At 59.3% G+C, this 21,136-nt stretch overlaps 5 protein-coding genes across 5 annotated transcripts; 2 read left to right on the plus strand and 3 right to left on the minus strand.

The window, feature by feature from the left end:
• Window positions 1-524: 524 nt before the first annotated feature.
• On the minus strand, window positions 525-5,706 carry AURANDRAFT_67341 (hypothetical protein; the record flags this gene model as incomplete). Its single annotated transcript, XM_009042769.1, has 4 exons — window positions 525-2,237; window positions 2,269-2,647; window positions 2,717-4,028; window positions 4,197-5,706. 4 exons carry the CDS (start codon window positions 5,704-5,706, stop codon window positions 525-527), a joined length of 4,914 nt encoding a protein of 1,637 aa, XP_009041017.1.
• A 1,287-nt stretch (window positions 5,707-6,993) lies between these two features.
• AURANDRAFT_67342 (hypothetical protein) lies at window positions 6,994-7,652 on the plus strand (the record flags this gene model as incomplete). The annotated part of the gene is made up of 3 exons (XM_009042760.1): window positions 6,994-7,139; window positions 7,178-7,481; window positions 7,524-7,652. The coding sequence occupies 3 exons, from the start codon at window positions 6,994-6,996 to the stop codon at window positions 7,650-7,652; spliced, it is 579 nt and encodes a 192-aa protein (XP_009041008.1).
• A 369-nt stretch (window positions 7,653-8,021) lies between these two features.
• Window positions 8,022-8,944, minus strand: AURANDRAFT_67343 (hypothetical protein; the record flags this gene model as incomplete). Its single annotated transcript, XM_009042768.1, has 2 exons — window positions 8,022-8,593; window positions 8,617-8,944. 2 exons carry the CDS (start codon window positions 8,942-8,944, stop codon window positions 8,022-8,024), a joined length of 900 nt encoding a protein of 299 aa, XP_009041016.1.
• A 240-nt stretch (window positions 8,945-9,184) lies between these two features.
• On the minus strand, window positions 9,185-10,052 carry AURANDRAFT_67344 (hypothetical protein; the record flags this gene model as incomplete). Its single annotated transcript, XM_009042767.1, has 2 exons — window positions 9,185-9,679; window positions 9,795-10,052. The coding sequence occupies 2 exons, from the start codon at window positions 10,050-10,052 to the stop codon at window positions 9,185-9,187; spliced, it is 753 nt and encodes a 250-aa protein (XP_009041015.1).
• Window positions 10,053-10,205: 153 nt separating this feature from the next.
• On the plus strand, window positions 10,206-21,059 carry AURANDRAFT_67345 (hypothetical protein; the record flags this gene model as incomplete). The annotated part of the gene is made up of 19 exons (XM_009042761.1): window positions 10,206-12,363; window positions 12,493-12,766; window positions 12,797-13,033; window positions 13,103-13,356; window positions 13,414-13,467; window positions 13,598-13,965; window positions 14,118-14,417; window positions 14,484-14,799; window positions 14,912-15,632; window positions 15,678-16,621; window positions 16,667-17,140; window positions 17,293-18,347; window positions 18,392-18,469; window positions 19,055-19,158; window positions 19,197-19,233; window positions 19,408-19,692; window positions 19,778-19,892; window positions 19,984-20,622; window positions 20,791-21,059. The coding sequence occupies 19 exons, from the start codon at window positions 10,206-10,208 to the stop codon at window positions 21,057-21,059; spliced, it is 8,682 nt and encodes a 2,893-aa protein (XP_009041009.1).
• Window positions 21,060-21,136: the final 77 nt, after the last annotated feature.

Below are 21,136 nucleotides of genomic sequence, written 5' to 3' on the forward strand. Positions count from 1 at the left end.
ATCGGCCGCGACGTCCGCCGCGGCCGCGGGGCCCTCGACGTCGGCGACGCGCGCCTTTCACCAGCGGCCGAGCGCCGGCGCCGCGCCGCGGTGGAGCGCCTCCCAGCGCCGCCACCACGCGCCAAGGCCCCGCGCGAGCCGCCGGCGCCGCGACCGTGCGCAGAGTAACGCACATAACTACCATGAGAACCGACGCGCTCCACGCGCCAGCGGCGCCGTCCGCGAGGCCCCGCGGCTGCGGCCGTTAGCCGCAGGGCGCCACCCAGGACGCCGGGACGTGGGGGACCTCCGAGTAAGGCCTCGAGTAGGGCAGGCTTTCTTCCGAGACGGCGACGAGTCCGTCTCCTCCCAGTACGCCGAGCCCGAGGTCGACGAGTCCGACTCGGACGACGACGACGCCCGGCTCCGCGCCGACGCCGAGGCGCGCGAGGCGGGGGATTAACGTCTATTTTCGTGGGATACGCGATGGAGGCCTATCTTAGAGCGGACGCGCCGGCGCTCGCCGACGGGGCAATTTTTCCGTGTCATGGGACGGCGGGGTAAAAAAAAGAAGGGAAAAAAAAGAAAAAAATGAGGCGCCGAAGGCGCCGAAGGCGCCGACACGCGCCGATACGCGTGACGCGGGCGGAGCTCGACAATCCAACAGCATGCAGCATGCGGCACCGGTGATCCGCGGAGAGGTCGTCGTCGTCCCGGAGCGCCGGCACGGCGAGCTCGACGGGCTCGTCGGCCTCGTGGAGGCCGGCCTGCGTGAGGAGCTCCGTGGCCGCGACGAAGGCCCGCTCGAGCACGGGCTGGTGCTGCCTGTCGAGCGGCGCGGTGAAGTCCAGGGGCGCCACGTAGCCCTTGGGGAGCACGTAGTCCTTGGAGGTCAGGCCCGCGGGGAGCGACGTCCGCGCCGGGCCCTCGTAGTTGAAGATGTCGTGCGCCTCGAAGTGGGCGACGAGGGCGGCGATGTCGGCCTGCGCGTTCTTCGACCGCCCGCCGGCCGCGGCCGCCGACGCGTCGCCCGTCGCGATGGCCGCGAACGACTTCGCGACGCCCGAGAGCAGGTCGTTGAGCGCCGAGTGGATCAGCACCTTGGCCACGCCGAACTTGGGGCCCATGCTCTTCTGGATCTCGCCCTGCTTGATCTCCTGCGCGGCGTCCGACGAGACCGCGTGGTGCTCCCGGCCGCTCAGGCTCACCGTGGACGCCGCGAGCAAGCCCTTCGCGACGTCCTCCGAGCTCGTCAGGAACTTGACGAGGCTGTAGAAGCACTGGCGCTTGAGGTTGTACTTGTTCGTGATGTCGCAGGCGCCGAGGTGGATGAGCTGGAGCGCGAACGTGAGCATGGGCAGCTTGAGGCTGATGCTCTTCTTGCAGAAGCGGAAGTAGATGCCCATGCCGAAGACGAACCCACCGTAGTGGACGAAGGGCACGTCGCCCGTGCCCCGCTTCGCGCGGTACCACTCGAGGAAGTTGTCCATGTACAGCTCCGGCGTGTCGAGGTCGACGGGCGACTCGCGGAACGTCTGGCTCTTCCGGTGCGCGCGGAACAGGGCGGTGGCCATGGCCTCCCAGACGTGGTAGAAGAGCTCCGTGGCCTGGAAAAACTTGGCCGCCTTGATGGTGATGCCCTTGCGCTTGAGCACGTCGTGGGCGCAGCGTCCCAGGAGCGACTTGTAGTAGAGCTTGAAGATCACCTTGATTCCGCCGGCCTCCAGGAGGTGCCAGAGCCCCGGCAGATTGTGGATCCGAAGGAGCTCGGGGTAGGCGGCGTCGAAGCCGCCGTCGCCGTCGCCGCGGCCGTCCGCGCGGCCGACGTCGTCGTCGCCGCCGTCGTCGCCGCGCCGGTCCGCGGCCGTCGCGCCTCCGCCGTCGTCGGCCCTGAGGCGCGCCGCGGCGATGCGCGTCGCGAGGTCGTCGAGCCGTCGCGCCTTGGCCTGGTTCTCGTCGATGTGGCTCTGGATGAGGCGCGCGTACGCGTCGACGTCCGCGCGGCCCGCGGCGTCCAAATTCGCGTCGCCGAGGCCCTCGAGGACGTGGGCCCGGAAGCTCACGAGCGCGCCGCACGCCCGCGGTCCGGAGCGCTCGCCTAAGACCTTGGCCCGGTCGTCGACGATGTGGAGCCACCGCCCGGCGAACGCGCGCCGCTGCGCGGGCGTCGCCGCGGCGCGGATCGCGGCGGCTTCCGCCCGGTACGACGCGCGGAGCGGCAGCCCGCAGGTCGCGTCGCCGAGGACGTCCTCGAGGCCCTGCAGCGGGTCCCAGTCGTCGGGCGCCGACGATGTGCCCGGCTGCAGCCCCTGGGCCTTGATCGCGCGGAGGCAGGACTGGAACGCCCCGTCGGACGCCGTCGTCGGCCGCGGCGTCAGCTCGGGCCTCGCGACCGCGCGGGCCTCGCCGCGCGGCCGTGGAGCGGCGGCTCCCGTCGCGGGCAACAGGGCCGCACGGATCCTTCGCGGCCTCGCCGCCGAGGGTGACGTAGCCTCGCACGAGGTCGTTGCGGAGGTCTTCCGCGGAGCCGCCGCGCCTCTGGAAGTCCGCGCCCGACGTCGCGACCTTGTAGGCCTCGTAGCGGTCGCGGCTCTTGCCGCCCTTGGGATTTTGGAGGAGGAAGGAGAGGGGGACGTCGTCCTCGATGAACTTGCGGATGACGCGCATGCTGAGCAGGGTCGACGTCGGCCGCGGCGGCGCCCGCCGCGGCGGCGCCCGCCGCGGCGTCTCCGCGCACTCGTCGCAGAGGTGGTCGCCCCGCGACCGGTGGTCGACGCAGCTCACGTGGGCCTTTTGGCCGCAGCCGACGCAGAAGATGCTCGGCTCGGCGATGCCGAGCGGGTCCCCGCAGACGTAGCACGCCTCGTCGTCGTCGTCGCCGGCCTCTTCGAAGCGGTCCAGAGCGTCGCCGCCGTCGCCGCCGCGCGCCGACGCATCGCGCAGCGTGCAGGCGCGCGGCAGCCGCCCGGACTGCGCGGCCTGCGGGTCCACGGGCGGCTCGAGCCCGAACGACGGCGTCGTCGGCCGGTACGACGCCGTCGGCCGGTTCTTGCGCGCGGGCTCCAAGCTCTCCGCCGTGGCGGCGATGTCCGGCGGGACGACGAGGGGCGAGTAGTCGCGGCTCGCGAAGCAGGGCTCGTCGATGTTCTCGACGAGGTACTTGAGGAGGTTGATGCCGTTGAGCCTCGCGAGGCGGCAGATCGTCATGCCCGTGCCGTGATCGAGCTTCGCCGCGCGCTTGTACTGCGTGACGTCCTCGTTCATCCCGAAGCCCCAGGCCATGCAGGCCTCTTGGACCTGCTTGGAGCTCGGGTTGATCGCCAAGAAGGCGTCGAGCGACTCCCGCGGCGAGGGCCCGTCCTCGACGGCCGTCGACGTCGCCGCGACGGTCGCGGCCGTCGACGTCGCCGGGACCGCCGTCGACGGCGTCGCCGCCGGCGGCTGCGCCGAGACCGTCGTCGACGCCGCCGCGGCGTCGCCCGTCGGCCCGGCCAGCGGCGTCGCCGCCGCCGTCTCCGCGGCCTCGAGCGCGACGAGCTGCGCCGTCGTCCGCACGACGCGCTTGTCCAGGAGCCGCGATAATTCGGCGACCGTCATGCCCGCGGCGTTGAGGCCGTTGCGGTAGAGGACGTAGTCGCCGACGTAGATCACCCAGTCCTTGCCCGGGTCGCCGCAGCCGATGCCGAACCAGTCGAGCGCCTGGAGGCGCGCCTCGGCGACCTCGGGCACCTTCTGCGTGTTCTTGAGCTGGACCTCGAGGGACTTGACGTCGTCCTTCTTCCAGTCGTCCTCGAGCTGGAGCGGGCCCTCCGGCCGGTACTTGAAGGCGTCGGTCCACCGCGGCTTCTTGAAGACCGCCGGCGGGAACGCGCCCGGGTCGTGGCGCCAGACGAGCTTGTAGAGCGTGCGCTTCAGGAGGTCGCGGCCGTAGCCGCCGTCGACGCTCAGCACCCCGAGCTCCTTGGCGAGCCAGGGCTGGGAGTGGGCGTCGATGTCGAAGTCGGCCGCGCGGACCTCGACGAAGGGCTTCGAGCGCACGCCGAGCTCGCCTGTGTGCAAATCAACCAGTGAGCTGGGACGTCGGGGCCAAACTTCAGAATTCTCTAGCTCGGTCAAATCGAAGTCGATTCGGCTGATTTTTGGACGAATCGATTGCTCTCAGCGAGGTCTCGAAGCACGGCGGAAGTGCTCGTGTCAAAACATTCGAATACGCGCACATTGAAGTCGGGTTGAAGATTTGATTTGCACGCCGAGCTCGCGGAGCGTCTTCTCCAGCGGCAGCGTCTGGAGCGGCCACGCGATCGCGAACCACGACTGGAGCAGCGGGTTGGTCTCGAACGAATTGAAGTGCTCCAGGCGCTGCTGCGCCCAGAGGCGCGTCCACTGCGCGTTGTCGTCGGCGAAGGCGACTCGCCGGCCCGGAAAGAGGCCCGGGTACGCGACCTTGGCGAGGCGCGCGGCGACCTTGCAAAAGCGCCAGGTCTCCGCGAAGGAGATGGTGTCGCCCATGCACCGGCGCCGCGTCTCGACGCTCGCGGCCGTCGCCCCGGTGGCCATGGCCGTGACGGCCGCGTGCCGCGGTAGCACGTTCTCGACGCCGCCCTTGGTCCTCCTGACCTTCGCGACCTCGAGGAGCTTGAGAAACACGCGCCGGCGCTTGATCAGCGCGAGCTCCGGCTTCGCCCGGGGCGTCGCCACGAGCTCGTCGAGCTGCTGCGCCAGGCCCGGCGCGGACGCGACGGCCGCGTCCAATACCTCCGCGCTCAGGTGCACTAGGTCGCCGACCTTGCTCAGCACGCCCAGCTCGGCCATCGAGAGGTCGCTGCTGTCGACGCCGACGATTAAGTCGATGTTGCGCGACGCCTGCTCGGACTGGAGCTTGGCGCGGTCCAGCGCGTCGCGGATGGCCTTCAACGCCGCGTCGAGCGTGACCGACGAAATCCCGTCGGCCTTGGCCGCCGCCGTCGCCTCGGCATCCCGCAGCTCCTCCGCGAGGGCCGCCTTCTCCTTCTCGAGGGCCGCGTTCTTGGCCTCCGCCCGCTCCACCTGCTCCTGCATGAGCTTCATGGCCGGGTCCTCCGTCTCGAGCCGCCGCTTCGGCGGCCGGCCGCGCGGCGCGCGCGCCGGGTCGCCGCTGTCGGGCGCCGACTCGACGACGGGCCCGCGGTCCGACACCATCTTCAGCGCCGCGAGCATGTTCGCGACGACGAAGGGGTCGCGGAGGAGCTCGGTGACCTGCCGGTTGAACGCGTTGAAGCGCGGCCGGCCGACGCCCTTCGGGTTCCACTTCGAGCCGCGCTGCGAGTCCTGGTCGTCGAGGAAGTAGTAGAGGGCGGCCGGCGACGGCGGCAGCGCGGCCTCGTCGATGACGTGCTGCGTGTTGCCCGTGAGGATGTCGCGGAGCCGCATGGCCTGCACGACGGGGAGAAGATCGGAGATCTTCGCCGCGCGTCGCGCCGAGGCCACGCCGACTCCGACGGCCGACATGCGAGGGCACGGGCGTGACGAAAGAGCCCCCGAAAAACAGTAGGACACGGGGATGGACTTGGGAAAGGGAGTCTCCAGAAGCCGCGCCGTGAGGTGTTCATCAACTCCGCGCCGCTGCCGCGTCTTCCCCAACGCCGGGGCCGAGGACGAAACAGCAGCGCGGACGCGTAGGAGGCCGGAAACGAAGAGCTCCGCGTCGCACGGCGTGCGGACGGCCCGGCCGTAGAAGGCCTCGGGCATCGGCCGCGGCCGCGGCGCCGGCGCCGGCGCCGAGACCGTCGGCGGCGGCCGCGCGGACGCCGGGGCCGTCGCCGACGCAGACGTATCGAGCCGGGGCCGTTGGCGGCCCAAAGCGTTCCACAGCCCTTCGAAAAAGCCGCGGGGCCGCTTCACGGCCGCGGTCGAGGCCTCGGGGAGCGCCTCAGGCGCCGCGGGCCGCTCGCGCGGACCGCGCGCGGGCGGCGACGAGTTCTCCTTGTCCGCCGCCGAGCTCAGCCTCCGTGGCGCGCTCGCCGACGGCGATCGGCCCCGGGACCGGGACCGAGCCCGCGACCCCGACCACGACCGGCGGATCGCGCCGCCGCCCGACGCGAACTTCCGCGCGGAGCCCCGCTCGTTCCCCGCCGGCGTGCCGCCGCCGATCGAGCTCCGCGGCGGCGTGCCCGGCGCGGCGACGACGCGCGGCGCGCCGAGGAGCCCGTTGACGTCCAGGAGGGCCGCGCCGCCGCCCGAGGGCTCCGCCGAATCCCGCCCGGCGGGTGTTCCGCGCGGAGCCGCTGCACCTAGGCGAACACGGTCATGAGCAAACGGTCCCAGCCCCGACAAGGGCTTTCCCCGCGCCCCGTGAAGCGGTCCCCGCCCCTCTACTACCCCCCTGAACCCCCGAGTTCGACGATTTCCCCGAGAGCGCGCGCCTCGCACGATTTCTTTCCAAACCCAAACTTCCAATGATTTCCAATGGTCGCGGCCCGGCGCCCCCGGGGGCGACCGTCCATGCGCGGCCCCGAGCCGAGTTTCGCGTCCGGGAAACACCGGGAAACCGGTTCGCGGGCCGCGCCCAGCCCGACCGAAGCGCCGGAAGCGAAAAACCGTCGGCCCGCAATCTTTATTCGCTAAGGACGCGTTAGTCTATCGTCTAGGGCGGCTTAGACGATGGTGGGCGTTTAGCGTGGAATCGCTGCCCGAGGACCTCCGGTGGGCTTCGTGACCCACCCGCTGTGCTAGCTCGGCCCGCCCGGGGCGTTCGGGGCCCCGCGGGCTGCGGAAGGGCGCCCCGTGCCGGGCGTGACGCCATGCCACAAGGCGCTTCTCGCGCGGCCGCTGCTTGCGATGATGTCGGGCCGGATGAGCTGCGCGCGATGGAGGGTGAGTTGCACAGGTTCTTGCACAAGCTTACCGACGGTAACCCGGCGCATGCGGTGAACATAATGACCACCGCGTTGCGTTACATTCCTCAAAGTAATTTCGAGGTGCGGCCGAATCCATTCGGTTCTTACGGTGGCTCCCTTGACTTTGTTGGTGCTCCCTATGGTCTGGAGCCTGGTGCACTTCGTGCTGCTTCTGATGAGATTGTGCGCAACTGGGATAATGTGGAGATTCGCACAAAACAATTTTGGCATGGCTTCGAGTACGGTGTGCTACAAGACGAGGATGCGGATGCGTTTCCTGCTCACGTCAGGAGAATGCCCAGACAAGTTGCCTTTAATCTTAGCTCAGGGCGAGCGCGGGAATCGAAATTGTTTCCATGTCTGCGGCAAATACTGCACACAATTCTAGAACGTGTCCGTGTGCTCGGGTTTCATTTGACGCTCATGGACTTGCACGTGCTCCGGCAGTCTTCAGAACACGCATGTTTTGAGGAGCATCTCGATTTACACAATGCCAATGATGTCGCCATAATCTGTGTTCTTTCTAGAAGTGATACTCACGATGAAAGTGAAGATGCGGAAGAGTACGCTCAGGAAAAAAGTGGAGTTCACATCCGGACGTTACCTTCGTCTCAAACATGTCCCAAAGTACGTTTTTCATGGTTGTGTGTTGTGATGGAACTTTTGTAGGTGTGGCTGCCTTTAAAGCAGCCGGGCGACGGTGTCTTGATTCGCGGGAACAAGCACTACCATATAACGTGTCCTCCCCCGGACGGAGTTGAGATTTTGAAGCTAGTTCTATTTTGCTCGGAGGACTAGGATGCATGCGCTAAAAATGTAAGTAGGTTGGGGGATAGGCGAGCGAGGTCGGTTGGGAACTAGTGGAGTTTCAGGTGCCAGCTCAAGCGTAGTTTCGTAGTGCTTCAATTGCGGTCTTTACGTTTCTTTGTTGCTATTTTTAGCTCGCCGCTTCCCCGGGGTATCACAGACTTTGACCCGGCAATCTTTATTCGCTAAGGCCGCGTTAGTCTATCGTCTAGAGCGGCTTAGACGATGGTGGGCGTTTAGCGTGGAATCGCTGCCCCAGGACCTCCGGTGGGCTTCGCGACCCACCCGCTGTGCTAGCTCGGCCCGCCCGGGGCGTTCGGGGCCCCGCGGGCTGCGGAAGGGCGCCCCGTGCCGGGGCATTCAGCGCTGCTCGCAGCGCCCCGCGCGCGGCGTCTTCGTGTCGCTGCAAACGTGCGATTTCGCTGCCTCTGGCGTGCTCGTTTGTGTTTTCCGAGAGTGTGGAGGTAGGGTTGGGGCGCGGGTTGCCGGTTTTTTTTTTCGTGCGTCATGTCTTCGCCCGCAAAGAAGTCGAAGGTCGTTTGGATCGGAGAAAGCTACCGTCGAGACATGGACGAAGCTAAGGAACGTCTTGCGCGTATAATGGAGCAGCTGCGCGTGCGAGAAGCCTCCATCTGCTGCAGTAACAATGGGACCAAAAAAAGGAGTACGCCTCTTCCACCTTGTGGGCTCAATGCTCCTGAAAAATATGGGGATTTCGCCTACGAGTTTGGGTCGCACAACTTCACGTTTTTGCAACGGATCTACGCTATTAGTAATGGCAGATGCGGGTGCATCGGCGTGGATGGTGATCCGAACATGTGTCCGCACGTGCTCTGTTCGTTCCGTGACTTTTGGTTGTACAAACGTCATTACTTCAAGCGTTGTCCGCCCGGTGTTTGTGTTTTTGCTGGGAATTGTTGCGCTCGATAGACCTTGTGAATGGTGCTCCTCTTACGGAGGAGCAAGCGCGAAAGATTGAGTTTGGCAACGAGACGTTGATGTGGATAAGTTTGCTGATGATCGCCGCATGGCAGGTGAACCCGCTTTGCAAGGTGATCATGGAAATACCTGCGGGCTATGGCCCAAAGCAGCCCATTTGCAAGGATGTGTTTCATTCTATTTTGGGGCTTAAGAAAACTGCCCTCTGCAAATGCATGCTTTTTGGGACGCCTTATCGGAAGGAGATAGTCATATACAACAACTTGAAAAGCTGGCATGTAAATGACCTGCCTTATGAGGAGCGCATTTGCACGGCTTCTCATAGATGTCACCACTTTCCGCATAGAGAGACGTGCTGCGGTGTAGTGGCTCGCGAGAGTGCTGATTTTGGACTCGCGATGGCAGGTTCGCTCGCACGAGCGGCATACAAGGACCTGCTCCTTATAGACGATTCTCGGGGTAGTATGCAACTAGCGTAGATTCCGATACTCTAGTATAATAAGATCCGGGTTATCGCTAAAAACTCCCATTTGTTCCTATTGAACAGGCAGTCATCATGGGAGAAAGCACCCGAGCGTGATGATTCACGGCTGCGTTAGACGCTTCGCGTGTTCCATGAATTCACCAAAAGTAATGGCGCCTGCGCGCAAGAAAGCTGCTAGGGTTGCCATCTCTTCTGTGGCGTTGCCTGCTGCAGGTGCCGCGGCTGCAGGTGCTGCGGTTGCAGGTGCTGCGGTTGCAGGTGCTGCGGGTGCATGTGCTGCGGGTGCATGTGCTGCAGCTGCTAGCATCAGTGCAGCTGGAGCTGGTGCTGGTGCTGCCGGTGCAAAAAGAGCCGGAGGTGTTTGTGGAGGTGGAAACAGGGTCGGATTCTGGCCTTGCGGTTGTTTCTGGCCTTGCGATTGAGCTGGAGACCTCTGAGTATATTCCATGTAATGGAGGTGCTGTAATTTCGCTCGCTCCGCGTCTAACTTGGCCGCTTCTCTGTTCAATTTTTCCGAGATCGTCAGCCCCCATTCGATGGATTCTTTAGTTTGCTTAGCTCCTTTCTCGAACCATTCTTCTTTGAAACTGTTCGCCTGTGTGTCATTGGGGTTTTGAAGAGAAAGTAGTTTTTGATTTGTTTGTTGGTGTTGTTGTTGGAGTTCTGCTTGATCTTTTTCTGCTGCTCGTCCCGGCCGGGTTTGGTTTAACCACGTGCCAGCTGTCCAACATTGTCAGCTTGTCCGGGTCAAGCCCGCCTCTGGTCCTTTTGTGCCACGTGACGTAAATCGCCCAACCATGCTCATTAGCGGTGACAGAGGTCACGCGGCATTCTTTTACGACGCCGTGGAGCGTCACGAGCAGCTCGTCGCCTTCCGCCACGTCGCGCCAGTTCCACGTGCGTTCGTCCGCCGGCGGCTTCCTCTGATTCGAGAACTTCTTCGGCGTAATGGCGGGTTCCGGCGCCATAGTGTGTCGCTAACTCGGCTTAGCGAGGCCTAGAAACGCCTAGAAACGCCTATGAACGCCTATAAACGACTATAAACGCCTAGGGCGGCTTAGATATATCTACTGAGTTATATCTGCGCAGCACTTAAGACAGGACGCAAGCATGGGCGAGACATGTTCGTAGACAGCGCCAGCAGCGACGAAGACGGCGCGTCCGAGGGCAGCGAATACTCCGCCGCTGCGGCGGCCGACGATTGGTTCGATGGTTCGAGCGAAAGCGACGACGATAGCAGCGCCAGCGAACGCGGGAGCGAGAGCGACAGTGCCGCGGGCGCGAGCGACGACGACGAAGACAGCGCAAGCCAAAGTAGCTCATCTTCAGGGCAGCCCGCAGCCGCGCTGACAGAAGAATCGATTCCCTGGGCAGTCGCGCTAGCCAGCGAACTTCCTGGGCAGCAGCACGGATCGGCGAAGCGCCGCTGCCTCGTTCCCCGGGACCTGTACAAAGGGCTCGCAGACGTGATCGACGTGCTGCGTGCAGGAGGCCCTAAAGAGCTTAACCAACAACTTAAAGAGCTGTACGCACGCGGCAAAAGGCTGCAAGGCCAAGCGCGGGACAACAACGATGCCGAAGATCGGATGGCACATGAGGTCTACGGACGCGTAAAAGAGGCAAACTTAAACATGCCTGTCCTTGGAATGGAAGTGCTTGAGAATGTGCGACTGCTGCGCGAGCACACTGGCCTACATGACTGCGAAATAACGCGCCTTAAGAATGTCGCCGCGTACCTCGTGGACGACGCCATGCTAAATCGGGCAGACGGCACGATTGGAAATTTAATAGAACTAACTGGGCTCTCGGCAACAATGCTAAGAAACGGAGCTGACAGGAGAGAAGCATTCTTCGAGCAACCGCCGGACAACACTGAGACGCCTCACAGAGGTAGGGTCCGCATTCCGTTGCACGACCTTGTATCTGCGTGGAAGGAGATGCACTTCTGTGAATTGCTGGAACTAGACAAGGACTATCAAGCAAGCTACACCAAGAAGAAGTTTAAGACTGATGGGAAAAATCTGGTTTGCATCAAGTGCCAGAAGAAGGTTCTGATGGGCACCAAGGGCGACGTGGTCAAGTGGTACCAAGACCGACACCCGAACTCGCTCATCTCTACTGCAACGCTCAGGAAGCTCGTGTGCCCATGCATGCGCCCCAGCTCGGGCAACGACTGCGCCTGTCCAATCTGCTGGGAGATCGTCTACATCATTAAAGCCCTGCGGGAATCCTTTAGGCAAAAGGGTGACATATGCGACTGTGAGGCATGCAAACCCGGCTCGGCATGGCGCGCGGCAATACAAAGCCCGCATGCTTTAAGGCTTGCACTGTCACCGTGCGGCAAGGAGACCTGCCCTGGATTTCAGCTCCCCAAGGAGAAGGAGCCGCCTGAATTCTACATGTTCACCTGCGCCGTGGAGAAACAACCGCCGAAAGGCGCCGACAAAGTCCTCCCTGAGCTTCACAGGAAATGCACACAGTGCACTTATGGCTACCAGATGGTGATGCCAAAGGAAGGCAAGTGCAAACGACTGACATTGCCGCTCACGTACCATTCAAAACAAGAGGTCAACGCGGCCCCGAGAGTCGATAAGTGCTTTGCGGACAAGTTCGTAAAAGTTCCGTCCACGTATGGTGAGATCAGCAACAAGTTGGCAGATAAAACAAACAAATGGCATTATCACATGTGGATCAAGCAACAGACCAAACGTGCGCAGGAGCTGGAAATTGCTACCTTCGATGGCGAACGGTCGATCGTCGTTGTTACGGACTTTGCGAACCGCAACAAACTGCACGGGATCGCACAAAGCACCAGCGAGATCAGCCCTGCCGTTGGATGCGCGGTCGCCATCGTGCTTTACAACCCAGGCGAGCAAGTGGACGGGCAAGAAAGGCCCGTTCAGACGGACGTCTGGCGCATCTTTAGCGGGGCCAAGGACTGTGCGCATTACAACGCTCTCCTAATAGAAGAGATTTTCGTGCACTACAGCGGCCAGGAACCACACAAGGAATCAAAATTGCAATTGCCAGAAGGAGGATGGGGAGAGCCTCGACGTGATCGGCTGCGTCCGCCCGCTATGAGCGCAATCGGGCGTGCATGTTCCCGAGGCGCAGTGCCCGGGCTTAAAAAAATTACAGTGATTTCAGACGGAAAAACATCGACGTATAAAGGCGCACCTTCCTTTGGGTATCTCTATGGAATTACAGAAAAATACGATGTCGAGATCATGCAGATGTTTGGCGCAGCGCACCACATGAGCGGCCCGGTCGACGCATACGGTGCGCAGCCCGCAAGGTTGCGCATGGAGATGATCAGATCAGACACCCTTCCAAATTCAGTCTACAACGCAAAGGGCATGGTTGATTTTTGTATGGAGTACATAAAACACCCAAGCCCAAGCCCTGCAGGTACGTGGTCATGCAATGGTTGTTATATATATGGGGGCTACAACGACGGCGCAGCGAAACACGAGGACACGGACGTACAAGGCTGGGCAACTGTAGACGAAGTTAATGGAGGCATCCACTATGATGCTCCGAACGCGCATTCAAGCCAGCTGTATTGCGTTAGGATCAAAGCCCCGTGGACGCCAGAGCCGAAAGAACATCCCCTGGCGCGCGTGGACTCCGAGCCGGATTCTGATGATCTGGCTTGCACGGGCAAAGATGGCAAAAAGAAGATGTTCATTGAAACCAGATTCATAGCGTGCAGGTGCCTCCCATGCAGAAATCGTGAAAATCAGGGCACCATACTATCCGGCGAGCCAGTAGCCCCGCTCGAGTGCGATTATCAGCACTGGTGTGGCACGCCGCGGTACGTGCAACTGCTAGGCTACAGAGCTGACACGGAAGCACAGAAGGCCAAGGAGAAACTCAGGAAGACACAAGAGACACGCGAAAAAATAGCAGCAAAGAAACGTAACTTGAGCTGGCACCTAAAACTCCACTAGTCACGTTCCCAACCGACCTCGCTCGCCTATCCCCCAACCTACTTACATTTTTAGCGCTTGCATCCTAGTCCTCCGAGCAAAATAGAACTAGCTTCAAAATCTCAACTCCGTCCGGGGGAGGACACGTTATATGGTAGTGCTTGTTCCCGCGAATTAAGACACCGTCGCCCGGCTGCTTTAAAGGCAGCCACACCTACAAAAGTTCCATCACAACACACAACCATGAAAAACGTACTTTGGGACATGTTTGAGACAAAGGTAACGTCCGGATGTGAACTCCACTTTTTTCCTGAGCATACTCTTCCGCACCTTCACTTTCATCGTGAGAATCACTTCTAGAAAGAACACAGATTATGGCGACATCATTGGCATTGTGTAGATCGAGATGCTCCTCAAAACATGCGTGTTCTGAAGACTGCCGGAGCACGTGCAAGTCCATGAGTGTCAAATGCCTGGGCATTCTCCTGACGTGAGCAGGAAACGCATCCGCATCCTCGTCTTGTATCACACCGTACTCGAAGCCGTGCCAAAATTGTTTTATACGAATCTCCACATTATCCCAGTTGCGCACAATCTCATCAGAAGCAGCACGAAGTGCACCAGGCTCCAGACCATAGGGAGCACCAACAAAGTCAAGGGAGCCACCGTAAGAACCGAATGGATTCGGCCGCACCTCGAAATTACTTTGAGGAATGTAACGCAAAGCGGTGGTCATTATGTTCGCCGCATGCGCCGCGTTACCGTTTGTAAGCTCGTGCAAGAACAAGTGCAACTCACCCTCCATCGCGCGCAGCTCATCCGGCCCGACATCATCGCGAGCAGCGGCTGCGCGAGAAGCGCCTTGTGGCATGGCGTCACGCCCCGGCACGGGGCGCCCTTCCGCAGCCCGCGGGGCCCCGAACGCCCCGGGCGGGCCGAGCTAGCACAGCGGGTGGGTCGCGAAGCCCACCGGAGGTCCTGGGGCAGCGATTCCACGCTAAACGCCCACCATCGTCTAAGCCGCTCTAGACGATAGACTAACGCGGCCTTAGCGAATAAAGATTGCCGGATGCCGCTCCGTCTTAACCCTCCCGCGGATATCAGCTAGTAGGCGTTGCTCTAGCCGTAGGAGTCCGTGTCGTAGCCGTAGCAGGCCTGGAACGACGCGTGGCGGTAGCTCCAGTACGACTCGAAGTAGAAGCAGTCGTACAAGTCGGCGCCGGAGCCGCTCGCGAACACCGATTCAACGGAGCCATTGATGCGAACCCGTCGGGCTCCCGAGGGCGTAGAGCACGCGTCGTCGACGTGGAAGAGCGAGAAGGCCTCGTGCTCGCCCTCGCAGACATGTCGGGGCAGCCCATGGGCCCCGGCGCCGAACCGGTCGACGCGGCCCTACGGCGGCACGTGCGACCTCGGCGCCTGCAGCGAGGCAGCCGGCGTCGATGTCATCATCATAGACGTTGAGGGGAGGTCCTGCGACACGGGCCGACGCGCGACGTGCATCGTATTCGCCAACGAGCTGTCCTCGAGGCGCACCGCGAGCTTTTTGGGCTGGATAGCGAGCTCCACAACGAATTTCAGCGCACTCAAAGCATCGGCGCAGCACACGGGGTTACTCCGAACGGGTTCGACGTGTTAGGAGTGCACGCAGAGCCCCAGCGGCGACCGCAGGACGCCGCCAAGGGCCGGCGGCCCAAGTTCGGGGGGGCGGCCCAAGATGCAGTGATGATTCCCTATACTACTTACCTCGGCGAACCGAGCCAGGTGGCAATGGCGGCTCGCACAGGTAAGCGGCGATCTATAGGCGAAGTATTTACGGGATCGATACTGCTCCTTCTGATCTCCTTAATCACCTAGTTACCATGAAAGACTTAGGTCTTTCGACTTAAGTGTTGCAGATTTTGGAGCTAGTGTTGAGCTAGTACAGGCTCAGGCTTCGTCGAAGCGCCTCAGCGGCTTGGGCCGCGTCGCCCTCGCCCCGGACGCGCAAAGATTGCCGAATAACATTGTAAGAGTCTCCCTATTTGCAATACAAGCGTTGCAGTACATGGCTGAGAATGAAGACTCGATCCCCTCGAGCGAAACGTTATGCGCGAAAGAGAGCGAGGATGTCGATATGGAACCCAGCTCCATTGAGCTCATGGAAAATTCGAGGGACCGTGCTCAATGCAAGTCACCTGGCGTCTCCATCCTTGAGCTCGCGTGCAATCCATGCGGAGACACTCGCGACGAGGACGAGCTGGAGTCAGCTGGCCACGCAATTGCCTCGAGCTATGCTTTCCCACCGGCTGAACAGCACAAGGCGAAAACGGACTTCCGAGCGGAAACCGAAAACGAGTCAAGGTCAGCTTCAGAGGCGATCAGATTCCCAAAGCAGAGCAAGCGAGCGTCTACCATAGTAGATCATCACGATGATCGCTCGGCAATTAGCAATGACGTAGCGGCCGGACGTCCCCTAAATAACCTCGCATGCATCGTCGCCGATCGCCCGGGATTCTTGTGCTTTGTCGTCCTATTCCTATGCGCTGGCGCCGCGGCCGCTTTAATGTCGGTAAACTTTGCCGCGAGTGAGCCGAGCATCTACGATTGGTCCATCACTGACGACAAATACACGGAACGGTGCGAGTCGTTTGAGCGTTTTCCAGGGAAACCTGTATCCGGCAGGTTTGACATGATCACGCTAGCGGCAAACGACGTCGACAAATTGCATGTTGGCGAGAGACGCGATCCTACCTACTCGTGGTCATTCTTGTACGATGCAAACTTGCAGGGAGACTGCGAGACTCCGTACGGTATCTTCACATCGCGGCACGTACAGACCATCTGTGAGACGGAGAAATTCGTGCTTCTCAGCCAAGAGTACCTCGAACGGTTTTGTGTCTTGGCTGCGGATGATTCTTGTGCACCCGCACATCTCTCGCTCACATTCTGGTGTGGTTGCAACAAGCATCTCTACTTCAAAAACACGCCCGCTAGGTTCTACGGATCGAACGCATCGTGTCGCGAGCTCCCGCAGCATCAAGTGAGCCAGCAGGCAAACCAGATACCGCAGGAGGTATCGAGGTTGCTGCTCGGTGATCCAGCGTCTTATCGCCGCGTCGACTCGTGGTATGATCGATCTCAGGAGGCATACAGGTCGTCAAACCATACCTGCAAGGCTAGGAGCTTCATTTACTTCGGGACTCCGCTTGCTGGATATTCGAGCACTGGTTCCAAAGAAAGCGGCTCTCAGTGGGATACGGTGATTGACGACCTGGGATACAAAATTGAAAAACGCTTATGGAACAAATACGATATGAAAGCGACCCCAGCGGAATCTCGCTACATGCGCGCAGCTGTGAAAAAGAAGCTGGATGTTCTTTGGTACTCGGAGCTAGTGCTGATAAAGGAGGTACTGAGAATTGCCGACAAGGACGTCACTATTTTCTTGGGTGCAATTCTAGTCGTGTTTCTGATCATCTCCTGTTACCTGCGTTCGCTCCCCATGGGGTGGTGTGCGACGCTGCAGATTCTCATGTCGATGCTCCTCGCACTTTTTTTTTACCGTTGCGTGCTCGGTCTCCGATATTATACGGGCCTACACGCGCTCGTCATATTCATCGCACTCGGTATTTTTTTAAGAAGCTGTGCGTAGCTCCAGAGTTCGGGCGTAGGCATCGGCGCTGACGACGTCTTCGTGTTCACGGATGCCTGGCGCCGGTCATGGTTTCTCGACCCGCCTGATGATGACAGGAAACATCTACGACTGCGCTTGACTTACGCATACAGCCGTGCTTCGGGATCCATCGCTATGACAAGTTTCACGACCATCGCCGCGTTCCTCGCGAATCTCGCGAGTCCCTGCATGCCAATGGTTTCTTTGGGAATCTATGCGTCGCTCTGCGTACTGTTTGACTTTATTCTTGGGCTTTCGATCATACCCGCGCTGTTCTCGCTGTCACATCGGTACCGCCGATGTTTCTGCAACCGAGCCGAGGATTCGCCTCCGCGAGATGGGGCCGCGAGCCGCGCCGTCGCGGACGGATATTTGTCGCTCCTCACATGGAGGCCAGATCGGGCGGCGGGTGCGGGCAAGTTGTCGGCCCCGACGTCTGGTACCGCGGCTGGAGCCCGCGCCGTTCGCCGCGGTACGATCGCGCGCCCCGGCGCCCTTGGGACGCTCACAAGCCCAATGGCTATTCTCAGGCGTACACGCAAGCGGCGGTCGGTCGTCGCAACAACGTGTGCGATAAGCCAATGGCGTTGCTGATGCTGGGGCTGTTTGCAATTTTAGGCACAGGTGCTGCCGTCATTGCGAGCCACTTGCAACCGCCGGCCGAGAGACAGCCGTGGTTTCTTAAAAATCACATGTTCGAGAGATCCATACGCTTGATGAAGAATGACTTTTCCCTAGATGATATCGCCGCGTCACCGTCCATATCCGTCTCCTTTGGTATGAAGAGTGTGAAAAGGCCCAACTACGACCCGTACGTTCCGAAAAAGAATCGCGGCAAAGTCACGTTCGTCGACACGTTCGACTTGTACTTGGAGCAATCGCAGAAGCAGATATTGAATGCCTGTGAAGTGCTTCGAGACTGGGAGTGCGATGCGTGCGAGGGGCACGGTGACAAGCGACTCGTATGGAAAGGATCAGTCGTGTGCTTCATGGAGGAATTCCACGAATGGCACGCGGAAACATACGGCACGGATACGTACATTCTTACGAAATCAGAGTTTGACGTGCGTTTAAAGGAATTTCGTGAGACCACTGTGCCACTCCACGCCATGTACTCTTCTTGGGAAAATTTGATCGGGTACGTCGACGGTCAGCTGCGGTACGTGCGCATCGATGCCAAAATGGCAGCGGATTTATACAATGGTGTCGAGACGAACAAGCAGGTTCTTCGTCGAGCGAACAAGATGCTTTCCAGGATCCGCTCATTTGATCCGCACTCGCCTTTGACCGGTGACGTATTCCACGCATCCCAGGTTTGGCTTGAATACAAGACGCAACGCGCGCTACTACGCGGGCTGCGCGATGGCCTCTTGATCACGTTCGCAGCCGCCTTCAGCATGCTACTGTTCATGACCAGGGACATTCGTTTATCTGTTTGCGCCATCCTGACCGTCGGTTGCGTCATTTCAAACACCATGGCATTCGCGCGACTGCTCGGCTGGGTCCTCGACGGCGCAGTGTGCTTCATGCTGATACTCGTTGTCGGTTTATCGCTCGACTTTGCACTTCATCTGTGTCACATGTACGACTACGCTGCTTCTCACCTCCACTACAAATCCCGCGTCGACAAAACTATATCCGCAGTGCGGTCCATGGGATCCTCCGTCACGGCGGGCGCGGTGAGATATCATTTATCTTTCATGAAGAATGCCACGCTTGTTAGGTTTCTACGATGAGCGCCGGAATGGTCATGCTTGCGTGTCAGCTTCCCGCGCTCAACAAGGTCGGAATCATAATGGTCGTAACTATCGCATCGTCCTTCGCGCACGCGCTCTTCTTTTTGGTCCCTTTGCTTTTCCTCTTTGGCCCCGACGAAGCCGATCGAGCGTGAAGCGTCGGGCTTGAGTGACAATATTTAAAATATCCTTGCGGGGATAAGCAGGGGGTGAAGCCCTGTGCGCGCGTTCGCCGCGCTTTCCCGGAAAGCGCTTTTTCGAGCTCGAGCTCCGACACGAGGTCTGACGTCGCTCTCGCCTGCGGCACGACGCCGCCTTATGGTACTCAATCGATCCACGACGCTGCGCCGAGCGACTCTGGCGCGTGTTTCGAGTGTTCCACGGGTCTCCACATCTTTTGAAGATTGTAGGGTAGTTCTTAGTGTACTTTTCGTCAAAACTAGTATAGAGGCTTGTCCAAATCCTAACGGGTTTTCAAATTTCACATTTTTACATCTCTGAGATGACTCCTCCTAATAAAAATTACAACAAAGATCATCTAGGAGTAATGCGCATGTTTCAAGAACTCAACTACGAAGTCACTGTTACAGATCGATTCTCTTCTGACCTTTGTGGCGACATTCAACACCGCGATAGATGGATCCTCGTAGGACGGCTCAAGGCAAAAGGAAGCGTGCTTCGCCCCTTTTCTCTACATAGCTACTACAAGACTAGGAGTAGGCCTCTCAAGGTTGTGGCGGGAGACTGAACTAAGGTAACACATATATAACTAACTTAGCTTGAAGTTGGCAGCGCAGTGATCTTGTATCTACAACCTGGCTTTAAGATAGTCACAGCGAGCGACGAAGGATACATATCTGGATTTCTATGACGTTGCTCCTTTTCTTTCTTACTCACTTAACTCCAAGCGATTGAGGACAGAGAGCCCCGATCGCCGAGTGGTCTATCTACTTGAGTAGGTAGTCTACTAACTAGATTTTACCATACCCTAGTCAAGAGTCAGGCTGAGGGCAAGTTACCTCCATATTTTGGTCCCAGCTACCGGAAACTGGAGTCCTCAGAATCCACTCAGTCAGAGCGAATCTTTGACTGGGGGTTCGGCAGGCCAAGTTTCCAAGAACCAGATACAGAAGCAGGAGTCTTAGCACCCACACTTAGATCAGAAATAGGTGCGGATCTAAGACCGCTTGATCATAATACAGGGCTAAGAGGATATCGTGCACCGAGTACGATGCTCGGAGACGAAGAAGATCTGATAGATCCTACGATCCAGCTACCGCCAAGTACAGTCTCGGAGGGACAAATGGCACAGTTAAATGACATGTTTACACCAGCGGACATGCTTATGCCCCCGATTCCTCCCCCATCTCCAGCTCCACCTCGAAGTGTTGCAGGAGATGACGATGCCTCGAGCCGTCATAGCGACAGAGTCACCCGAAGTTAGAGGAAGAGGAACTAGCAGAGACCTACTGCCAGAAAACACAACCAGTAACAAACATGAAAGTGCCCAGAAATCAAACTACTCTCATGGACCCAGCTCCGCGCTATGATGACAACCCGGACACCAAGATCCAGGTAGGTGACATGGTAAGCTACGTATGGCCGGAAAAATCCAAAGAAACGCGCGGACCTTGGACTTGGGTGGTGACGCTGGTTACGATGAATGGAGTAGAAATCAGACCGGCTAGAGCACTCGAAAGAAGCTTACAGTCCGGAGGAGAGAACCTGAGACCCAAGCGGAAAGATATTGTGTTTTCCAAGTACTGCTCTCATGGACCTCTAGCAAAGGACATCAGATTATGCGTAGACCCGTGTCGTCAGCCAACTTGTGTGTGGTGCAAGCAACACGGAATTTTCGATTATAAAAACAGAACCACATTTGAAAGGGACTCCCGGCCGGAAGTCGCCAACACTTGGGTTTCTGACGACATCCACATGGCTAAGACCTTGGCCAGAGAGGACGTCTCTACTTCAATGAAAGTAATTGAGAAAACAATGAAGCAGCAAGGAATGCTGCAGCCACCCACAAAGAGGATGTTCACATCTCTCACCTGGGTGCCAGCTAAATTTTCCAGGAATGACAGGGATATTGTAGCCGCTGGGCTATGGGATTCCTGCTGTAACCGAGCTTTCATCGACGAGCACTTTTTTAAGACATTGTGCGCGCGTGAACTCACGTATGGGATCCAGCAATATAAGGACAAACCTGACATAAATGGTAGTTGCGGGGGTAAACAGAAAATCTGGGGCTGGACAGCGGTCTACTTTTCCTTAGGCGGGACGTGGATGTGGTACGTGTTTGAAGTGGTCCCTAACTTAGGTGTACCGTTCATGCTCGGATGCCGGTTCATGGAACTCATAGGATCAATTACCGACCATGGCTTAGGTGTGATCCTAGCCCGGAACTCAAAAATGCAGATCCAACCTAGCCCAGATGTGGAATGTATGCCCAAAGTTACCATGGTAAAAACAGGCAACGCGATCAATAAGGCTGAGATCCTCTGCAGATTTTACTTCACAGAACAAGAAGCCTTGCAGCAATGCACCAGTTATTTAATTGACCATCATCCCCCGAATAAGCCCTACCAAATTGACCACGACGACATGCAAGTCGAGTCTTACTCACTGGCCACGAGGGGAGAGTCCCAAATTTAGGAGAAAGCGCCACTGGCGCACCAAACAAGTCAAGTAAAAACCAGAAAACAGAAAAATAAAAACCAAATAAAAATAAA

Source organism: Aureococcus anophagefferens (genome assembly GCF_000186865.1).
Source record: "Aureococcus anophagefferens unplaced genomic scaffold AURANscaffold_37, whole genome shotgun sequence".
Classification (NCBI taxonomy): Eukaryota; class Pelagophyceae; order Pelagomonadales; family Pelagomonadaceae; genus Aureococcus; species Aureococcus anophagefferens.